Genomic DNA, 24,292 nt, shown 5'->3' on the forward strand with positions numbered 1-24,292 from the left:
ACAACTTCATAACTATGTGATAATGAACATACTTACAATCTAATATATATGATGCTATGTTTTCATACAAGTCTGGTGGACGCTGAACAATGACTATTCAAATATTACTCAAATTAATTTTATTTCTGTTGAATATCTATTTACGCAGAGTTAAAAATGTTATACTCCTACATTACGTACGATTCAAATAATTTTAAACTCTATTCCGATGTGGTAAGATTCAAACATGTCTATAACACTATATCCTCATTTACTTACACGTGTTCGTCCTTAGCGCTGGGCACAAAGCACTTGCATTCCCTCTTCTGAAACGTGGACTCTATCCAACTGCGTGTAGTTTTCTGCAACAATATTGCAGTATTTTAAAGCTTGTTTTTAAAGTAAATATATTTAAATTATTATAAATTAGATTGTCCATTTTATAGCAAGAGGTGAGGTGGACATAAATTTGTGACAGATCATTTATAAATGTCACCAATCAGTGTAATGGGGTTAGCGAAAAATGTACATAAATAAATTACTCGTAATAGCGGATTGTTTAATTTGAAACATATAGTAAGGATACGGGAATATAAAGCATATCTAAGGCGTTATATCATTAATTTGAAGTAAAATTACTATATAATATATGCCACACATAAGTATTTATATGTATCTGACATCCGATGATAAAAAAAATATTTAAATGAGAAATGAACTGATTTTGCAGAGTCGTCAGAGTAAAGACAATGTTAGAATTATCATACAAAGAAAATGAAATTAATAATAATCAATATCCAAGATGTACCAAGAGAATTGTATTAATATATTACTTTTGGAATTGATTTTCACAATATATATATATATATAAAAATATTTCATTAACTATAACAGAGAGTAAGAAACGTTTAATAAAGAGACAAACAAATTTCCTCTGCATTAGCAAGAAATCAGAGCTTAAAAGATAACATAAAAGAAGACAATTGAAGAATCATAGTGTATTTTATGCCAGAATTTCCCTCATAAACCTCAGAAGCAGCCTTATTTTGTTATCGGAAATGTTGTTATATTATTACTTCCGCACAGAAGCGTAATAAATCAAATTAACTTCCCCATTTTGTGGTCTACTACGTCAATGTTCTACTAAAATACACATTTTAAATATATAATGTGTTACGAGAAAATAAAATCTTTAAGCTATTCTATGTAAATTATTCCTGTAAAACAACTGCTTTCCGTGAATTTATAATTATAAAATTTATTAATACTTAATGAAAAACATAAACAGAGAGTAATAATATTGCTCCTCGAAGGAGAAGTGAATTTTTCTAAAGTGCAATCATCTGTAGCTCTGTAAATAATACACTTACGAAACAATTCTAAATCATTATTTTTTTTGTGAAAGTTTAAACGCTGAGAATTTTTTTTTTTTGCAGTACAGTTACGAAGTAAATTTAATCAAAAACGAAAAACGCTTCGTATTCAGTATAACGAAGCAAACTCGGAGAAAGGGACTAGTCTCAAAAATTTGAATTAGGGGTAATACTTCAAAGACATAGACAATGGGGTCATAAGGATTCTGTGCGAGGCATTTCCTTGTTAATAAGAACACTCCCATGGGATTAACAAGAACCACCTGTATGTGTGACATCCTAAGGTCTTTTGTTATACATACTGACATCAATAACTTTTATGTACATTATATTTTTACCAAATATTATTTTTAATTTTTCTCGTCATAACTAGCTCGCTGCAAAAACTAAAGTTATATAAACGAAGCAGTTGAAATCCCTAAGAGCTGGGTTCACTTAAATTTATCGGTATCATGAGGTTATTTCATTACTTATAATATAGCTAACGATGACTTAAAGTATCGACAAAATACAACTTTATATTTATATAATACTTAACAATTTGTATATGTCTAATTTTTAAAACATAATATATAATTATAAAGAGATATTAGTTAAAATTGTCGTATATACATTGATCCGACGTACCTGTACCATACGTTTAATGTCAAATAACAGAAATATTTTATATGGGTTTTGTGTCAGAATTGTTCATCGAATTTCATGTACAAATAAATCGCCCCGGCTCGAGGAGGAAGACTTCTAAATGTATCTTTATTTGAGATGAATCTCAACGAACGGTAATGTTAATGACAAATTTTGATAAATTACACACATATGTCAAGCAAAGTCACAATATTAAGACCTATATTGTAAATTTGAATCCATAAGGTATGTATATATATATATATATATATATATATATAATGAAATATATATATATATATATATATATATATATAATGAAAACAAATTGTTTTTTAAATTAATTAACAATAATTAGAAAGAGGATAAAATATGGATAAAAAAATACTATAATTATATTTTTTAACGTGAAAAAGTAAAAAATAAAAACGATAAAAGCTTCGAATCTAGCAAATATCGATCTGCAAGCTCTGAATCACCGAGAAACAGATTGATCGCTATATTCCAGATAACGGCTGGCTCCAGATAACCAGGATAACCAGGTTCTTGCTCGAGTCAATTATATAATTTACTGCAGATATGTATTTGAAAGTCAGTTAAGAGCAGATAAAAGATAAAATGAAAATAATCATTAGTAGTGGACAATGTAACAATTAAACGAAACCTCTTATCATTCAATGCTTTCACCGTGCGGGTGCCGGGCCCGACGAGTTGTAGGGAGAGGAGCTTCAACAACGCCTGGGAAGTGCGACCCAGGTTTAGTTTTGAGGTTACCCTAAATATATATAAAACACCTCTAACTTGAACATTTTCTTAATAACTGAGGTTCTTTTTTTTGTCTTTTCCTTTAACATCCTTTAAATGTAAAGCCTCCCTCGTGACTTTATAGTAATTTAAAAAAAAAACCATTATGGTACATATAAACAACTAAAAAATGCTTTAGTAATTTCCGACGAAATACGAGGTAATTAAAACAAAAAATCTTAAACGTATCGAAAATGTTATTGAGTTATTCTCTATATTTTCACGTTCAGATTGAGGTTACTTTTTAATTTATTTTTTGTATATATTTTTTTCCTTAAACGGCCTTTAAATTTAAAGCCCTCGTGACTTTATAATAAAGATTTAAAAACTATTCATCTTTACATTCCTTAATAACTAAAAAATGAGATACGATGTAATAAAAAAAACTTTTTAATTTTAAAATTCGAGTTATCAAAAATGTTATTGAGTTAGCAAAAACTGTCCAGTATATGACAAACGAAAATAAAACTTAAATGTATCGAGTTAAGTGATGAAATAGATAAGCCAACATCACCTTATATATCTATCTTTGAAATAATTATTGTTTACTACGTAAAATAACTCTATATTAACTTTACAACTACAGTTAAACAATCGTTACTATGCTCCAATTTATTCCGAGAACTCTGAGTAAAACTCTTCAAGTAATAATGTATCTGGTATAAAGGGCTCTCCACACGACTCAGCAGTTTGCATTCCAATAGCTCGTTACTCCGCTATAACTCTTAGATAATATATATTGATATAGATCGCTCTTAATAGAATACAGTCTTCGGAAGTTGATTCGACTTTTGTATAGCACAAATAAAACAAACGAGACTAATCCACACATGGCAGCATTATATGTCCCGGTACGTTATATAAATCTGTACTTTTATCAGAGGGTTGTCATCCCCTGAGGCTCATTCCAGCATTCAACTCTTTGATATATTAGAGGAGGAATTTGGAGCCATTTATGAAGGTTTAAAGCGCTGTGAACCGTTTCATTACTACGGAAGAGTAAGACTACACGAAATAAAATATACTGAGGTTATTATATTTACTTATAATCTAATATATATATATTATTTCATGAAGTGATGTACTCAAAAATTTTCATTAGTTAATCTATAACAAAAAAAAGTGTTATCTTTTGAGAGGTTATTTTTTATTTTTAGACGCTTTCAATAAAACATCAGACAAACTTATTGAAATCTAACCGCCTGTATATGTGTGGTCTCTCGGTACAACGCTTCAATTGATTTATATAAAGACAACTACAGCAAATACAACTCAGAATCAAATATATTACTTCCAAGAGCTTACTACCAAATATATTTTTATTAAATCTGAATGTATCTCTTGATGATAAGACTTATGTATTTATTTTATTGGTGCATAGAATTACGGTATTAACACTAAATCTTATGCCAAAAAAGTTTCAATCATAGGGTAATCAAGAAGTAACTATTTTAAACAAAACTCGTAACCACTATAAAAATATAAAGAAAACAAAAGAAACTCGTATGAACTTGAACTATTACTAATTTCCAAAAAACAATATTTCCTAGTGCTTCCATAAAAAAAAAATTTAATGTTTTATAAAAACAGTATCAACTTTTTGGCTTTTAATGTTATATATTAAAAATAATTTGAGCATTAAAAGAACATTACTCTAACCCTGCGTAAAATGTCTTAGACGGTTGCTACAATTATGTCGCAAATTACTTCGATCTGAACCAGTAAGAAAAGGTAAAATAAAAATGAAATTTAGTAGGTCACGAGCGTTACCGAGTTTGATGTCCTTTGTGATGTCTCCGGATGACGAGGGGTGTCAGCCTAAAAAGGTTTGTTAGGATAAACATGTGTGTATTAAGAGAATTATTCCTTTAACCGAGACCGTGAACTGTCACATGTTGTTTTAGGACCACATGTAATTTTTATTCTACCGAGAACATTTTTTTTCTCTATTTATATCATTCGTTTGTTTTCCCGTTTTATGAAATTTTAATAATTGCTATATGTAAAATATTATGTTGAGGAGTTCAGAGTTGAGAAAGAAAAAGTATAGACTGAAGTACAATAAACTATAGTCTAGCGAATTATAAGAACATAAAAATCAATTAACTTGAGTTTTAATAATTAATAGAATGAAAACATTTATAATATACCGTCAGAAATATTTCCTCCTAACTTAAACATCCTCTCCAATGTTATCATTAAAGTTATCATTTATAAAAAAGAATATTAAGGCCTTTTTGTTATAACGTAATGAGCGAAAACGATTTTTTTGGAAGATATTAATCGAATGTTATAAAATTGCGCTAGATTTAGGTAAAAAGGTCATGCTGGTGTTCTTGATACCTGTCACGTGGAGATTTATCAGGTCAGTTATGTAAAAGTTAATAGTTTACCCCACATCAGGTGAATGTACGTATAATGTATGTTTGTAGTTACGCCACTGCTATAATTTAAATAAATATTTTTTTTATGAATATTCCATGTTTAATTTCTGTATACACTTATCTCAGTCAAGATAAGCAAACAGTGTAAAAACAAATCGTAACCCGCTACTGTAATAAATAGAAACACTAGAAGCTACAATAATAATATTGAAACAAAGGATTAGACAAAGGATTGAGAAAAAAAACAAAGGACTTATGAGAATTCAAAAGGAAACAAAACGAACTTAAAAAGATAAATTGTAATTGTTGACGCATTTGCTTTCACAGCATCACAAATAGTTATTTAAGAAATTAAACATAATTTCTTAGTTTTTCAATTTATATTTTCTACTAATAAAAAATACATATACATACATTATAAAGAGGAAATCTCTTAGCATTCAAATGATTCGCCGTACGGGTGCCGAGTCCATTGCGTTGCAGGGAGAGGAGCTACAACAGTGCCTGGGACTTGTGACCCAGGTGTAGGTTTAAGGAACCCCTATCTAACGCGCCTTAAACGCTCACCTCTACCGTCCAAGCTCCTCTCTCTACCTAACTAAATTTGAAAAGAACCTACTAGAGCTGCCTTCGAAGTACGTTCCAAGAATTAATTGATATTAGTTCTGGACAGGCCCAGGTCTTTTAGAATGGTGGTAGAGAGATTTTGCCGTTATACCTCTCGCCCCTACTTCTGCCGCGTATAAATCCCCGAAGAACCTATTTTGAGTGTGTCCGTATGTGAGCTCGTAATATTTATTGACCTTGATGGCATGGTCTTTGGGGATGTTGATTTCCCAAGAAACCGTAAGCTTTATTATCACAACGCGCTTTAAAATTCGGGAATACATAAATATGTCTGGTCTGGAGGAGGACGCACAAATATCCTTTAGGATTTTGTATTGTTTCTCATACGTATCTAACATTATAGTCCAATCCAATTTTAAGGACAGAGTAAGGCTTGACGTTTGATTTTGTAGCCCTAGTGCCTCCTCTCACAAAACCTACTGATAGCTCGTTTGTGGTTATTTCCCTTTGCGCTCTGGCTACTAAAAGACCTACCGTTCCGCGTATGATTTCCAGAACCCTATCGTGACGACGCGAGTATTGACCGCTATCCAGGAGTACCTTACATCCCACCAGTAAATGCTTAACAGTTCCAATTGCCTTCCCACAGATATAGCAAGTTTTTTTAGTAACTTTACCCCATCTTACTAAATTACTCGGATCTGGGAGAGTTCTACTAATGTTATAAATGCGAATGTTATGTGTTGCTAGGTTGTATATAAGACTAAATAACAACTCGTCAAATTGTTTAATGTAACGTTCAACGTCTTAACTGAACCTCAATTAGCATAGTCGTTGATTGATATATGGCCGACTTTGTAATGTTTCGTTACAGTGACCATAAGTTCGCAACTTAAAAGGTAACTTACTTTAGATAAATAAAAATGAGGAAATGACATGACACGCCTTATTATTTTAGGTCTTAAGACATGCTAAAAATATATTTTTTCAAAAGTAATTTATTAAACTATAGGAGTGTCTGGGACTCCAGAAGGTTGTCTTGTCTTGTCTTGAACTTAAGTCACTATGTGAAATGAGGGATAAGGTTAAGTTAGGTTAGGTTACTAAATTGCAATCACCGGACTGATTTTACGTCCGTTATATTCAAAGGGCTATGTTACAATCCGTTAACTATTCTGACGTTTAACGACGCCTGTTCAATCAACGTTCGATTTAATCATTCAATTAAATGTCTTCATTCAACGAACGCGCTAGTCATTCAGTCAAATAGCAGTTTCTGCCAGACTGCGACATATACGTATTTAGGGATGTTAACTGCTCAGTCATTCAAAAATATACTTAAAGGATTTCAATTAAACTTTATATTGGTGTGATTAGACATTATTGACGAAAAATAAACTATTATTTTAACACAATTCACATATTTCTCTCTATATCCATCTCATATCGCTTTATGTTCATAAATCTAAAACTTTTGTTTAGTTCAAATGTTAGAACCAGAATAAGTATAAAGCAGATGTTAACGAACCACATTCTAAATTCTGGCTTCACGTTATACTCTGTTGTTTCAGTTAACTGCTTTTTAAAGCTTGCTCTTGATTATTGCTTTATCAAATAAATATAATTTGTATAAACTTTTCTGTAAATACAGGTTTTTTCGTTAACATCATTAATGTACTTCGTTCTGATATAAAGTATCTCATAAAATATATTCTACTGTATATATTGGTAATAAAATTTACAATGAAAAGTAAGTTTTATATTTTCCTTAACACTTTTGAGTTTTTGGTTAAGTAAAAATTCCGACACTAATCTTACAATGTATTTGACTATAATAAGAATGTCAGCATTGCACGTTCAGGTAAGTAATGTCATTTTATGTTATAAAATTTCGGTGAAATAAATGTATAAATGCATATGAATTTATATTATTTTAAGAGATTATGATGGTAGCTCAATTATTATGTATCTTGGAAAACTTTACAATACGTCTCTGGTTGAATGAGGTCGAACAACGGCTAAAATACTATATACTTTTGTTTATAAAAAAAATGTGATGCATATCTACGCATCTGGCAACCCTTTTCATTAATTCTCTCGAATGTATCGTGTACATTTAAAATTTTTATTTTTTTGAAGTACTCCTAATATAAAGGCAGTTACACAACGATGTAAGTTATACTGAACTTGAAAATTTTAATTATCTGTAAGCGAGTTAAATCGTTCACTTGAGTGCTATGTAATATTTTAGAAATTAAAGGTTTTCTAGAACAAAAAGTGTGTGTGGAGTGACAGAAGATCTTGAAAAAATTTCGATCTATTTAAAGTCCTTAAACCTAGAGATACATTTTATTTGATTTAAAAAGTTTTTTCTGGAGTCTCGCTCCAAAGAGTTTAGTATTTGAAGTTCAATATTAGCTCCTTTTCCATATTTAAATTTCAGAATTTATGGTATTCGTAAATTATAATTAAATTAAATTATAATATTCAAGAAACTTCAACCGCTTCCTAAAAAATATTATGATAATTATATTTATTTGTTCCTAAAAATATTTAACTAAACACTTTATGTAAAGTTACTTTATATATTCAAGTAATAATAAATTGGGAGTTATTTAGGAAATTTCTCAAAACTATCCCAACGCTACAACCATAACTTCTAATAAATGTTACAAGTTTGCAAATTTAAAGTACATTATTCTCTCCAACTACCGCTTAAACGTATCTCTGATGCTCAATTAACTGTAAGCGAACTCGGCTAGAGCCAATACGGAACCCTCCACGCGCTGGCGGATGTGTAATGAAAAAGAAAATCCTTCGTACTAAGGTTAATACCCGTACATGACGGTTTACGTGACCAAGGGACTAAATAATATCATTTACCCCTATAATGATAACCGCTTGATGACTGAAAATAACACATTATTGTATAACATTACAGATGATATAGAACTATTGAAATAATGTTATTAATTTTAATTCATGCTTCTTATGTTCGCACTAGAAGGCGTTTTTTAACGCTTTTGATTGATGAAGAATAACCATTAAAATTTTATTATCTGATGTTAAATGTATATTTTGATCGCTGTCAAAAAGCTGCAATTAAAAATGATTTATCTGCCATCCAATAAATCCGTGAATTGAATCGCCCCCGCGGCCACCATTCACTTTGATATTTGAAAATGGAAGCTTTTGTACTTCATATTGCTCCTAATAAAAAAAAACAGATGACAAATAACCAATATATATATACGTATGTGTTACGTACAAAGAAATGTATGTACATAGAAAATTATTTACTTGATATTAGAATTTAGCTTCTAATCAAAAAGTATCAGTGCTGCATTCAATTGTTTCCTGGTACCTCGCGTCAGAACGACGTATTGGATTCCATTCCAATCCGTCGTTGTGTGGAAAATACATGGAATTGAGATTGAAATACCCTAGGAACTCTCTCTGGAATAAAATAAAGATTTTAATATCATTGAATCGTACCAAAAGTTCAAATCCGAAACTTTATCGAACATTTCAATGACACAAGACGAAATCCGTTAAATAGATTGCAATAATGGTGAGCACTAGAACATACAAAGATTATGCTTTCTAGAGATTCCTTAGGATCTGAATAGTCAATACAACATGCATATTTAATCAAAATTTCCAAGTAATAGCCGGGAGTTGCAGTTAAAGTGGCAGCCGTCAGAATACATTAACAAATAGTTAACGTAACACACAGCTGCGTACTGTGAAATATATCGCCTAGTGGTTAGGAGTGATTTACATAGATGGAATTAACAACAAAATAACTAATAAGATATATTGTTAGAAAACTGATAGATGTCTAAAAGATGATCAGAAAGAAAGGAACTTTAAGCATCTCACTAAATTGACGGCGATAAGAAAAGGAATTGTTGGAATGAAACGAAAAAACACTTAAATATGAAGAACAGTACAGGCAATTGAAGAAAATTTAATGTTCTTATATAAAAAAATTATGGAGATGTTCTAAGGAATCCATAACAAGAACTATACGATACAAACAAAGCAATACGCCTTTTGTAAACTATTATACGAATAATGACCTCGTACGACACATTTTTTCTTCATATTCAAATACGTATAGTGATTTTTTTTATATTATACATAATAATACATTAATCCTTAGAACATTTAAAAACTTATCTACTTTATCGAATAAATAGATTCTGTGCACACTGCGCTCGGTCTTTTTAAATATATTGAGACTGATTTAAATCCTCTTTACATAAAACGTACCCATTCTGTTGGAACATTGAGAGGAGCTTGGAACACGGATCACAGTTTAAAGAGGAGACAGGGACGGTTTCAATTACAGCAGCATTTTAAATCCTTACGATTATATTTTGATTATATATATGAACCAAGAATAATGTCTTTAATTTTTTTACATAGTATTGGAATGTATAAAACACCTCTTCTCGAAGTAGTTTTGGTGAAAATGTAAAAAAAAAAACCATTGAATTCGTCTTATTCTTGAAAAGTTCGTATATTTTTGGTACAAAATATGTCAGAATATATTATTTACTGTAATCAACGAATATAAGTTTCACATCGTGATAGGATTTTATTCATTTATACATAATTATACAACATCTACATATTCTTACTTCATAAATAAATCATGCAAAGAAAAAGTTCTTAAGCCATGTGGCGAGTATAAATAGATAAATATAAGCATCATGGCACAGTCGACGGTTGGATCGTTGTCTTGAAACGTCACAGACGGTCAATTAGCGTAAAGCACTGCACTGAAGCCGATGCGACCCTTTTACGGGCTACTAGATGTTTAATGACTAAGAAAATGCCTCTTTCATGTGTCTCATCCGATAAATACGCATATTTATATATAAATAATATGATATAATGAAACAATACAAAATCCCAGAGGATATTTGTGCGTCCTCCTCCAGACCAGATATATTTATGTATTCGTGAATTGTAAAACGCGTTGTGATGATAGAGCTTACGGTTCCTTGGGAAACCAACATCCCCAATGACCATGCCGTCAATGTCAATAAATATTACGAGATCACAAACGAACTCACTCGAAATAGCTTCGTCATGAATTTGTACGCGGTAGAAGTGATAGCGAGAGGTATAATTGCAAAATCTCTCTACAACCTACTAAAAGACCTGGGCCTGTCCAGAACTAATATCAATTAATTCTTGGAACGTACTTCGAAGGCAGCTCTAGTAGGTTCTTTTCAAATTTGGTTAGGTAGAGAGAGGAGCTTGCACGGTGGAGGTGAACGTCCAAGGCGCGTTAGATAGGGGTCCCTTAAACCTACACTTGGTTCCCAAGACCCAGGCAATGTTGAAGCTCCTCTATCTACGACGCGATGGACCCGGCACCCGCACGGTGAATCCATTGAATGCTAAAAGGTTTCGTCTCATTAGCTGTCGTCATATTACTGCAGCTCGAACATGGGCTGGCTCGACCGGGGAAGTATATCCCTATCACAGAAGGTCTGCGTGAAGTAGTCTTAAATGGCCGTGTGAGAGTGCCGGTTGCCCTTTCCATTTTCCCACCCATTAATGCCCTTTCCCTTTTCTCACCCTTTCTTCCCTTTTTCCCCAATCAAGGGTGTCAACGCAACTTTGTTGCGGATCTTCATGGTGTCGACCACCTCCTACTACCTCCACCCGGTAGGCCGTCTGTTCGTTTGCCCCCTTTGTCATAAAAATGTATATACATATATATTTCTCAAACATGTTTATGTTATGCTAACTATCAAATAGATAATTATAAATAACACTATATTTTAAGCAAACAAATATTTCACTCTTACATTAAACTATATTTGTCGGATATAACTACGAGATGAAAGTGATCTCGTCTGCCCGCAATTACTGTACTGAAGCTGTAAAATAATCGAAACGCGAGGAAAATGTAGAAGTAAAACAATAAAATCGCTTAGTTATTATATAAACATAATGTTAATTTAAATATCTTATATATACAGACAATAAAATTTATATTGTGCCAAGAAAAAATGCTATTTTATATTTAATTACACCCTTCCTTGTTCCGAAGTTGGTTTTATCAAGCCAGAAGTCGGTCGTTAGTGAGTGAGTACGTAATTCTGAAGATGTATTGCTCTGTAACGTTTCCTCGCCGCTTGGAATATATCCAAGAACTTTAAATTCGTTAGGAAGGAATTTTCTGATAAAAGGAATCAGTCTCAAATAGGTTTTCTCGAGTTTTAAAGTCAGCTCAACAGAATAAAATAAAAGAGTTTTTTAGCTCGTATTTGGATAAATTTAATTTTTAATATTATCCTCATCTATTTAATAAGTACTTCGTATGATACTGTAGTAAGAAATAACAACTAAGAATTATTATAAAAGACAGACAACTAACAAAGTGGTAAATATTGTTTTGGGGAACCAAAAATTTGATCATTACTTTATACAAAGGTTTTATATTGATAAATTTTATCTAAAACTGTTTACAAAAGCTTTTAAAGGCTTTTAAAGGCTGTTTTAAGCGGATTAAAGTTCTGCAATAATGTTTTCAGTCTGTTAAAAACTCGAAACGAATTAAATATACTGATTCACTATGAATACAAAATGGCTTTTCGAAGTGTAGACTTGCGGCATAATATCGTACCTCCATTTTAGCGCGACCTCAATGGATCCTAAAAAATGTTATTTATTTTTTACGATCCTGGAGCGCTCTAAATTGTATGACGATAATTTAAATTAAAACTAAAATAATATATAATTTAAAACAGAAACTTAATTTTTTTTAATATTCAATCATATTTTTGTAAATATAAGGAAAGTTTTTCGGTACACCGCATTCCTTACGAAAAAATATTCATTCCACAATTACTTGTTATAAAGTATTAACTATAAAAAGCCTTTATTTTACTCCAGCACTGAAATATACTTGATTATTTTTCTAATTGTATTTCATTGTCTTGTCGGTGTTGTGTATATGTTTGTAAACACCAATTACCGTGATCTCATTGTTTCTGTGTGGCCAAATTAGCAAGAATTGAACTTATCTTGCCACAATTAAAGCCTAACGAGCAGTACAACACTCTAATATCAAGTTAACGCCCTTAAAATAAGGTACATTTTTGTATGTTAATGTCAATACGAGTTTATGAGACGGGAGATTTATTTAACTGATAATTAAAGGAATAAGATATTTGTTGAGATAACGAGTCAGTTGTATAACAAAGGAATTGATTGGAGTATCTTTATTTGATTAATAAGTAATGCTAGAGACAATAATGTTTTTTTGTTACTCCTTACTCATTAATTTTTTGGCTAATCGAACGGCAGTAGTTTTGTGAAATATATATGATTTAACAAATATTTTATTTTCTACCTGACGTTTCGACTACTTTTCAGTAACCGTGTTCACGGGAAGACGACGCGGAAGATAAGATTGGTTTTTTTGTCATTTATCTCGAATGATTTATTGTTTTTCTTGCGGAATGATCTGAGAGGGATAACTATGCCTTGAGGGCAGTATGTTCAGGGACATGGGATTTTATATTTTCGACGAATGGTCTCAGGTATAAGGTAATTGCCAACTATCTTCGTATTGAAAAAGGATGTTTTTTTTTTTGTCATTTAATTAGACTCAAGGAATTATGTTTGAGATTTAGTTTTCCAAAACGGATTTTATATTCTTTCGTCCTCTGTATGTTCACATACAGCTGCCTTCGATTCACGTCTGTTTGAAATGTCTGAGATATGATCGTTAATCCTTGTAGGTCCCGACAGCTCTTTGTTCGTCCCATATCCAAACCGCAGACAGACGAGTTTATATAAAACCACTTGTTGTAAAGGAATGATATTCTTAATCGATATCTCAAATTGGCTCAATTTTTGAGATTTTCTTAATGTATTCGCAAAAAACTTAAAAATCCATTTATTTTGTGTTAACAGGACTCGGGGCTTATAATCTAAAATGTCACAATAATTTCAGATATGAAGGAGGAAAAAAAAACTAAACGAAAATAAAGTACTATTTCATAAATAATTAAAATTAAATTTTCACGCATCTGTCGGGTGCATATGACTAAATTATAAGTCACTTTAAATATATTTTAAAATACAGTTTCCTAGTAAGCAGTTTATATTAAGAGTCCATAGTAAAACTATCCGATTGTTGAAAATATTTTAGTGACATAAATTTAAATATAATTTTTTACATCGTAACTTTAAAAGATTTTGACAATTTACATTAGGTATGAAAATAATTTTACGGAGGTATTCCTAACTGGACTTCCAAACAATCATCATCATCATCATCAGCCTATAGGAGCCCACTGCTGAGCAAAGGCCTCTTCTCGCATGGAGAAGGTTAGAGCATTAATCACCACGCTTGCTCAAGACGGGTTGGCGATTTCAATCTTATAATTTCAAATTATAAGACCTGGTTTCCTCACGATGTTTTCCTTCGCCGTCCGTCAGTGGTGTCTAAACACTCTTAGAAAGTACATATGATTCGGAAAAGATCACATTGATACTTGCCAGGTTTCGAACCCGCGCCCTCACGTATGAGAGTCGGGCCTTTTAACCTCCAGGCCACCATGACTTATGATTTTTAATTACTCTCGAGAAATCCTGGTCCATATGAGTAAAAAAGATTTTATTTATTACCTTATATATGTCGTTAATCTATGTTCATCTATCTATGTCATTAATGTATGTTAATCTTATCTAATCTACAAGTAAGATAAAGCTTGTGTATTATAATATATACATATATACTTTGAAAAAAATTCAAAATGATAAACACAAAGAATAAAAGAAAGAATCTTTCTTAAAAAATATATTAATTTTTTTTTTTTTTATATTAATGTACAATTTTTTAATGAATGACAATGATATTAAAAAACTGCAACACCTTCTGACAGCTTATCTGTAGCATACTGAATGACAATTCTTACTTATAAGGAGCACGAGAACCTACACGGTAGATCTTGTTATATTATTTAATATCTTATATACAATATATTTGAGATATATCATCTCAAATTAATTAATTACATTACTCCAGAAATGTACATTCGTCTCTACGATGTTCAGACAAACGAAGGTTGTGTAACTTGAAATGTTTGCCCAAAGTAAGGATCTGTTCCAGAAAAAGTGTTGTAAACAGTTATATTTATATATAATTATATAACTGTGTAACAAGATCATTCATAATAAAGAGAAAATAATGCCAGTATTACTATAATTTATTTATCTTTATATACATTTTCATTTCGACCACAAAATATCATAAAGCTTTCAAATTTAGTCCCATACATCATGAAATAAACGCGTATTAATTCAGTTGTTCTTGAATAATTACATTTTCATCTCCAGTTCATTCTGCTTGATGAGATTGAGACTGTCGCGAGTTCTATTCATTTAAATGAAACTAATATATTTCGGATATACTAGGCGAATTTTTATTATTTTAAAACTACATAATCCCGACGTTTCGGTTACTTTTCAGTCGTCTACTTCAATGTCGTCTGCCCGTGATCACGGTTGTTGCTGCGTCGGGATTATGTAGTTTTAAAATAATAAAAATTCGCGTAGTATATCCGAAATATATTAGTGTCATTTAATAATAAATTGACTTTCGCCGACGCCATCTAATCAAATCGTAACATGTTTCATTGCCTGTCCTTCCATCTATCTCACTCTATATTTAATTCTAATGATTAGCAAAAGTAGCAGAAAAATATAATATTATTTTAGCGTCACTATGTACAAAAAGGCTCTATCCATCAATGACTCCTATTGAATGACGACCATATAGCCAATTTTGTAGTTGTAGGATCATCATCATCATCATCATCATCATCATCAGACTATCGGAGCCCACTGCTGAGCAAAAGCCTCTTCTAACATGGAGAAAGTTAGAGCGTTAATCACCACGCTTGCTCAAGACGGGTTGGCGATTTCAATCTTATAATTTGAAATTATAAGACCAGGTTTCCTCACGATGTTCAACCGAGAAACTTATCAATCAATATCCTCGTAAGTGTTAAAAATGCATATATAAAAAACTAAATAATTTTATTTTCTATTTCTGGATTAACCCTAATGCTTGACGAGATTCTTTGAATGTCGACAGACATATTTTTAACCACATGTATATAAGCATACATACCACAAGTAAACGAAACGAAAATGACGAATTTTAATAACATGTAATTTTATAATGAGATCTGAGACTTCCGCGAGTATTCATTAAAATTAATCTAATATTTTTCGGGATTATACTACGCGTATTTTACACCGAGAGATCATCTCGTCTGCCCGTGAACACGTTCCCTTAAAGTAGCCGAAACGTTGGGAGTACGTAGTTTTTAAAATAATAATATTACGCATTGTGTAACCCGAGGAATATTAGTTTTATTTAAATGTAATTTTATTATTACACATAGGACTTATTCTTAATATAAACAAAAAGTATTGAATATTTTAATACCAATATTATTTTGTAATATCAATGAAATAAAAACATTTATAGTAAGTATGTCTTATTTTACTCTAATAAAGTGACACTACAATGAATAATAAAATTTACTATATGAAGGAATAAATTTTTAACAAAGAACTTTACAATTTATATTAAAACCTCCTCTATAAAAAAAAAAAAAATGAAGTATTTATATTTCGAACAGCTATTATTATAACCAGTCCAATTTAAAACCCTTTGAAATGTTTAACTAACGAAACAAGATAACAATCTTATTAGCAAACAGATTTGAAAACTTCTCAACGAACTTTGACATTGACATCACAAGAACTGGTCACAGATTAGCTGTATCTGTATATTGATCAAATAATAACGTTGTTTGAAACTTAATTATAGAATTTATAATTGATTAAAATGACATTCGTCTGACATACAACTATTGAACACACACATTCAACAAACACGTGTATGATAATCACATTTGCGTAGGTCTGATCGATAATGGGAGGTTGTGAAGAAGCTTCAGTATATTGGGAGTTTCTAAGATATTTTTCCACCAAAAGAATCAATGCAACGTGTGTGAAGCTCCAAAACTTTTTGATTTATGGACGCAAAATTCGTTACCGGTTGGTATCTCATAGATATGGGAATTAACTTAGTTATAGAAAGTAAATTAAAAAGATAACGAATTATCCATGTACGACGGAGACAATCAATCTTTAGGCCAATTCCACTTAGAATACATCAAAGTTTTCTGATTAATAATGTAAGTACTGAAATATATAGTGTGCTAAAAATACATATAGTAACGTATTTTTCAGTCTTTTCATTACATATATCTTAGAAATCGACTGTAGCGCCATCTGTGGCTCTGATTTGTGAAACTAAACTATCTGAATATAAAAAAAAAAAAATTAAATCGGTAACATAGTTTAGGAGGAGTTAAGTAACATACGCACGTACAAAAGAATTATATATATAAAGATATATTGTGGAAATGATGCATTAAAATTTCTGACATTCTTAGAGTTGAAGTCGTCTTTAAAATATTTTACGAAAGTTATCATCATCTGTCTAAAACAAACAAAAGATTTTTTAATCTCGAAGTGTAATATTCCTGGTTTCTTTACTCTTTTCTTCATTACACAAATTAGAACGCACTCGAGCTCAAACTGTCAGTCGTCTGAAAAAAATACTTTAGCTCACACTTTAGGTTAACGAGACTAAATTCTGCGACTTTCTTAATATTATGCCGATCGCATATTCACCAGTGATGATGACAAACCGACTACGGAGAAGTGCTGAATAGGGGAAGAAAATAAAATCTAAATCTATCGATATCGACAAAGGAAAGGGTTTCATGACAGCCTGAAAAAACGACTGATTCGAAGGTAGTAAATTATTCTGAACCGCTGGGCGTTAAATTTAGATCTATTTGATGGGTGTGTTCGTAACGCGAAATATGCGTGATTTTTTTTACTATGCTCTGGACGACCTGGAGTGATGCGTATCATATCTGAATAAGGGATTTTTGGAAAGCAATTCTTCGTTTAGTTAATTAGCATTGATGCCAAAATTCCCTTCAGTACTTCTATGATATAGAAATGTAAAAAGTATTAGTGCATTAGTTAACCTTTTCTTATATAGGTTCCAACTGCTATCAAAATACCAACGTTCTATCTAACCACAGACGTGGAACGTCATCCGATTATGTATGTCGTGACCACATTAAAACTATCAGTGTTGAAGTAAACAATGAAAAATTCGTACTAATGGATATGGAATGAAAATGCGCGTTAAATTACAGTCAACTTTCGTATTTCATTATGCTTACAGAACAAAGCTTTTAACACCCAGCTAGTGCTTTGTGATAAGAGTTGGTGGCATATATTAAATAGTTAGCAACAAAACTCATAGAATTTGTATTAATGCAAAATAAATGCAACAGAAATGTTTTTTTATTTAACCAAATATTGTAAAAATATCCCCTCCATAGAAACTAATTTGAATATACTGACTGAGTTATATTATGTTCTTCTAAATAAAGTATAAAATTTTGAAAAAGATGTTATCTCTTGCAGTGTTAAAATATGTTAAGAAAATATGTTTTTTTTTTTAACTTTTTTTATTAAAAATTGCCTAACCACAGGACAGTTCGTAAGATTTATACAAGCAAACTATTGTATGATATTTTTTTCATATAAATTAAATGGATATTATCGTTGCCTTTAAATAAGTACCATTCAAATAATCATTACAATCAGATCTCGATCAATCAATCTAGCGACTTGTTTATCTATATAGATATAAGGAAAACCTAAATATATAGAAAATTTATAGATATATAAAATAACTTATGTTAATGAGCACCAAATACAAGGTATTCATTCTTATTATAAATTTTTTTTACAAAGTGAGCTCTTGAATTCTCTAAAGAACGTATCCGGATAAAGGAATATTTATAATGTTAAGACGCTTATTTTAAATGAATATTTTACAATATAAAGAAAGGAATATAAATCTGAAAAATCTGATTTATTACTGAAATGTTAAAAAATAATATACAATAACATTATAGAGATTTTACACACGACATAATAGATAACAAGATGTAGAGTAAATTTTAACGGGCACATGAAATAAAGCTCAAAATCATAGTAAAGATGAGATCTGAGTTAATGTTTTTTTATTTAAATCATAGAAAATATAGTACCCGAATGATATTTGTTAAAAATTTAAACTAATTTCAATACAAGAAACACTATCAGCGGGTTTATAGTTTTCAAAACTAAACAAAGTCTGGGCAGTACTTTAATAGTACTGTCCATATGTGACATTGAAATAACTAACTTGCCTGAAATAAGACTAAGAGTGTTTAAAATTTCAGACAATGTGGAGATTTTGTTGTGCTGTGTTAATTTAATAATATTCAAACAATGTAGACCTCAGTCTCGAGCTAACTGAGGAGTGTACGTTATGATAACATTATTGTATGTATTATTAAAGAGACGCGAATGCTGTTCCAAATAATTATATGACAATTCCATATTAATTATATAAGTAACTTAAATATATAGGGTTTACGGAATTCTGGGTATAATAACAAGAAAAATATTGTCTATATATTGACGATAATTTTAAGTAAAATAATTATATAAAAACAATTAAATTAACTTCCTATATTATTATACTCTCAAATCTTGTACCTTTAACCAATCTTGTATCTTTAAAATCTGAATTACATTTTACTTATTTAAAACCATTCAGTTCCAAAAGAAAATAAAACGAATCACATCTCAAAATACAGAATTCAAGCCAAAAATACAAATATAAACCATTAAAAGTACGTATATTTTTTTTTATTATTATTTAATTTAACATCTTTATTGCTAGGTTTAAATTATATACAAATTTCAATTTCCACCTCCGCAGCATTTACACGATCGTTAATGAATATTTTTTAAATGTTCAAAGTATGAGAAGAATTTTGATGATCCAATGAAGAATTCTTTGTCGGCTGCACCAGTAATGAGTTCATGGGAGGCGGAGCACTTCATAATCCTTTAAGCGTTTCGACTGGTTTGTTCCAACAGTCAAGTAAACTGTGACCTCTCATAAACAATATTGTTAGGATACCAAAACAAGAGACTTAATGACAGACCGATTCCAAACCCGTCTAACAAAGTTAGACATTATGTTCATGACTGATTAAATTTGGACATTTGTATCATCTCCGCATCGATGAAATAACGAATTAGTTTGAAAGACGATCATAGAAGTATAAGTCATAAACTAGAGCATTATAAGAGAGAGCTCAAGCGAAGATTTATAAAACATATTATAATAATTAGTTAAAAAAAAAAACCATTAACAATGGAAAGATCGATTTGTGATTAAATTAAGAAGCATGAACAAATAAACATTGATCCAACAATTTACATTAAAGCGGACAAACTTTCCAATATTTTTGTCAAAGATATTTTTGTTCTTCAATAAAATTTATGAGTCTGAAAGTAATCTTCGATATTGGAAGTCTACAACGTATAAAAGGAAGAATTCCTAGCGACATGACATGCGTTTTAAATCTCATATTGTTCTAGGACCACTCGAACTCTGCGACAGATTAAGTTTTTTAAATGAAATATAAAGAAAGATCACATGTCGTCTGCCCGTGATCACGGTTGCTGAAAAGTAACCGAAACGTCGGGAGTATGTGGTTTTTAAATAAATAAAATACGCTTAGTATAATCCGAAAAATATTAGTTTCATTTAAATAAATACTCGCGAAAACCTTACATCTCATTATATGGTATTTCTTGAATCTCTAAAACACAAAGATGATTTTCGACAAAATTATATATATTTTTTTGGAGTTGTTAAATAAAACCTGTACATGAAATATTTGATACAAGACATGTAAACAGCTTTCGTAGGTTTCTTTGGCGAATATTTTATACATACGAACAAAGATCAACGGTCGAAGTGGCTTTCAGTGGAGGATATAATTCTTTTGTAACAGGGTAAAATAAACAACATTTTAGTCGTCTAAATCGCTAACAAAATACAGATTGTATTCCATTTTACAATTTACATATGCATACGATACAACAACGGATTCTCTGGGATTTATAAGATATTTACAGCGCATTAAATTACGGACTAAACTAGCGAATTAAAATGGGATTATGAAGAGTAATACATTATAAGTTTATCACACAAAAAGAAAATAGAATATTAGTGTTCTGTATAAAATGAATATTAATTTATGGTAATTGTGCCGTTGAAGTAAAATTTCCCATAAGATTGTTGTTGATGAATTTTCCCATAACTCGAAGGTCCCCACGGAGCCGTTTGTTGACGAGGCCGTAGATAGAGACGAAATAGTATATACTGCTCCCAAGAAATCATAACTTAAATAAGACCCGTATTGAATAACCCTCGTTTTAAAACATAAATAATTTAGATAAAAAAATCTTTAAATAAATAGTCGTATATTTAAAAATCCACGCAATGTAAAGAAATGTAAAAGAAAAATAGATACATTACATTTTTTTGAAATGTTTTGAGAAATAGTTTATAATAAGGATTTTATATATGATGTCTTATCCGAATAAAAAAGTTAATAAGGCTCGACGAGATCGAAGACTTTCGCGAGTTTTCATTCAAATAAAACTAATATTTTTGGATGCACTACGCGCTTTTACTGTTTTAAACTACATCATCCGTAAATACAAGTGTTTTATTCAACAGGGTCGTTTTAAATGTAAATTAATTTGTCCTTGTAATTCCTGAATAAAAATATATAATTTTTCTGTGAGACGATTATCAGAGATTAGATTCACAAGTATTAAGTATTTTAATATTGATGCTATAATTGAAAGTGAATTAATCTAGATAAAGAGACATCGCGTGTTTTTAGTTATTAAATTTTAATAAGAATTCTTCTCGGTCAAGATCGTTCTATGTAACAGGGAGCTATATATAAAAGAAATGTCATTACAATTGTAGTCGGAGTTGTTACGTGACAGTCTATAGTTCTAGTTATTTTCATAGAAATTTTAGATGAACAACGTAAGTATTATAATTATCTTAGACTCATCTTAGACTTGACAAATGTGTGTTAAATAAAACTATGGTTTTTGGTATGAACTTAAAGATTTTGTGACGCTTTCATCTCATACTCCGATAATCGTGGTCACTGCGTCACTGCAAAATAATGAGATCTAAGACTTTCGCGAGTATCCATGAAAATAAAACTAATATATCCCGTCGTTTCGGTTACCAAACGTCGGCATTTTAAGTACATTAAAATAATAAAATTCGCGTAGTAAATCCAAAAAATATTAGTTTTATTTCACTGTAAAGTGGTCGAAATAAAAAATAAAAATATAACATAATAGACTCAGAGGTAAATCATAAAATCATTATTAATATGTTAGTTTTGTTCCTGAATCTTGTCGCGTTCATTTCCGGTGCTTACCTGAAACAAAAATATATTTATTCTTTTAAAAATAGTTTTATGTTTACTATGAACTAAATTATAATTCTTATACTACTCATTTTCCAAACATTGAAGTCATAATTTAATTAACGATGACTTGTAGCTCAAGTCAAATTAAAATAAATGCGACGTGTCATGATAGTTCAATTGGTAAAGTGACTGAAACTCGAAACTAAGCAGGTCGCAGGTTCGACTCACGCGATTATAAATAGTATTATTTATTTTGAATGATTTCCTCTCATAATAAAAAAAACAACGCCGTATAATGTACCTATATAATATATACAGAGAAAGTTGCTCATTTTTCTTTTTGTTCATATAATTTAGTATATCCAAAATTATAATACGCTAATCTTATAGACTTCAATAAACCCAAAATGTACGATAATCTTGATCAATATCTTCGGGCTCACTGTAATGTGATGTGATCTAATCGGTGTTTCAGAATGGACCTCTTCCCAATTTCTGTGCTCCTGGTAGCGTGTTTCACAGCAATAAACACACAAACATACGAAAAGAGATACGACTCAGTTAATATCGACGATGTGCTCTCCAATAAGAGACTTCTAGCGGCATACGTGAAATGTGTCCTAGATCAGGGTAGATGCACACCGGAGGGAAAAGAATTGAAATGTAAGCTTTCATACCGTTAATGTGATTGAGAAGATTTTACTCTACAATAATAACAGTTTACACTTAAAGTAAGCTTTTACGTTAATGACAATAACTTTTTTGAATAATTTAGTTTTTTTTCGGCGGACGAGATATAAGTGTCTGCCAGTAACTAACAGATTGTGAGTAAATGATAAAAAAAGTATAGCTATCGGAAAGAATAAGTTTCATTAAAAAGAGTACACGCGAAAGTCTTCAACGTCATTGAACTTAAAATTAGTGATAAATATTTTTTTTACGGTGAGTTAAATAATACATAGATTTATATATCATGAAGTGCCAATCCGTCTGTTAACAATCTATCGAAATAGTTCGAAATAATTAAATTATAAGTCCGAAGCGTTAATTCTATATTTCTCACAGCTCATATTGCCGACGCTCTCCAAAGCGGTTGCGACAAATGCACTGAAACACAGAAGGATGGCGTACGCAAAGTAATAAAACACCTGATAAAAAACGAACGTGATTATTGGAAACAGCTGGTGGAGAAATTCGACCCGGAGGGAGTGTACGCTGAGAAATATGAAGACGAAATAAGAGACGTCTAATGGCGAACGGTTTAAAGACACAAGCGATATGAGGACATCGTTACTTTTAAAAGAAAATTTTAAAAAAGGTTTCGCTCGTCTGTAATTTTTCTAAGATATTTAATCTCTATATTATCTTGTAACTCTTCTTTGACTCTTTTTAGAGAGGAGACTTTACCTCTAAAAATGCCTTCCATTGCATAAAATGTAATTTTCTTCATTGCGCTAATATATTTATACTTTCAATTTCTTATTAAAGCTTTATCCTTCAATTTCTTACGAACCGTTTACAAAAAAATGCGTCCATATTTGTCATTAGCTTTCCTGAATTAAATTGAACTCTTTAGTCAAGTAGTGCTTCTGGATTTTAGAAAAATAATTTTATAATTCTATGTAAATATTTTTTGTGATAAGTATTATTATTATTTGAATATATTTTATTTTTATACCGACAGTTGTATACGACCTATTTATTTGTTGCAAGTCATTAAAATTAGTGCGCTGATTGATCAGACGTACATTTCGAGCAATGGTGACTTGGAGATAGGAAAAATTATATAATTTTTTGAAGCAGCAGTCTATTATTATTTCCAAATCATTTAAATAGATAAGAAAAACACAAACTTTTGGTTAGTATCAAGTGACAACGTCTTTCTTTCGGCCAACTTTATAATGAAAGTTGAGTCAAAAAGATTGTATCGTATCTCTTCTGGGACACAACATTTATCTTTATTTTAATGGTATTTTATTACATATTGTTTTAATATTATATGAGTATTATCTATTCTGAACGTAATTAAATCGAGGCCTTCATAAAATGAATCAACAAAGAGATTACTAAGACGGAGTTATTTCCCGAAAAAAAAAAAAAAACAGATTTT

General features: G+C 30.7%; 2 protein-coding genes across 8 annotated transcripts in view; one reads left to right on the forward strand and one right to left on the reverse strand.

Annotated features, from left to right (window-relative positions):
• The window catches only part of LOC116771730 (transient receptor potential cation channel trpm), a 133,883-nt gene that overhangs the window by 42,955 nt on the left and 66,636 nt on the right, over positions 1–24,292 (reverse strand). For all 7 annotated transcript variants that reach the window (XM_061528219.1, XM_061528218.1, XM_061528215.1 and 4 more), the window contains one exon: positions 259–341. In XM_061528219.1, coding sequence (XP_061384203.1) covers positions 259–341 — 83 coding nt within the window. The remainder of the gene's footprint in view (positions 1–258; positions 342–24,292) is intronic.
• LOC116771735 (allergen Tha p 1-like) lies at positions 21,706–23,987 on the forward strand. Its single transcript, XM_032663673.2, has 3 exons — positions 21,706–21,782; positions 22,658–22,845; positions 23,248–23,987. The coding sequence occupies exons 2-3, from the start codon at positions 22,659–22,661 to the stop codon at positions 23,430–23,432; spliced, it is 372 nt and encodes a 123-aa protein (XP_032519564.1). The 5' UTR covers positions 21,706–21,782; position 22,658; the 3' UTR covers positions 23,433–23,987.

This window comes from Danaus plexippus, assembly GCF_018135715.1.
Source record: "Danaus plexippus chromosome 16 unlocalized genomic scaffold, MEX_DaPlex mxdp_23, whole genome shotgun sequence".
Lineage (NCBI taxonomy): Eukaryota > Metazoa > Arthropoda > Insecta > Lepidoptera > Nymphalidae > Danaus > Danaus plexippus.

What these genes read in the sequence shown, in the direction of transcription:
- LOC116771735 (XM_032663673.2), top strand. Translation starts at nt 22,659, where the DNA reads ATGGACCTCTTCCCAATTTCTGTGCTCCTGGTAGCGTGTTTCACAGCA. An exon ending in GGAGGGAAAAGAATTGAAAT is followed by an intron (nt 22,846 to 23,247) that starts GTAAGCTTTCAT and finishes TATTTCTCACAG; the next exon opens with CTCATATTGCCGACGCTCTC.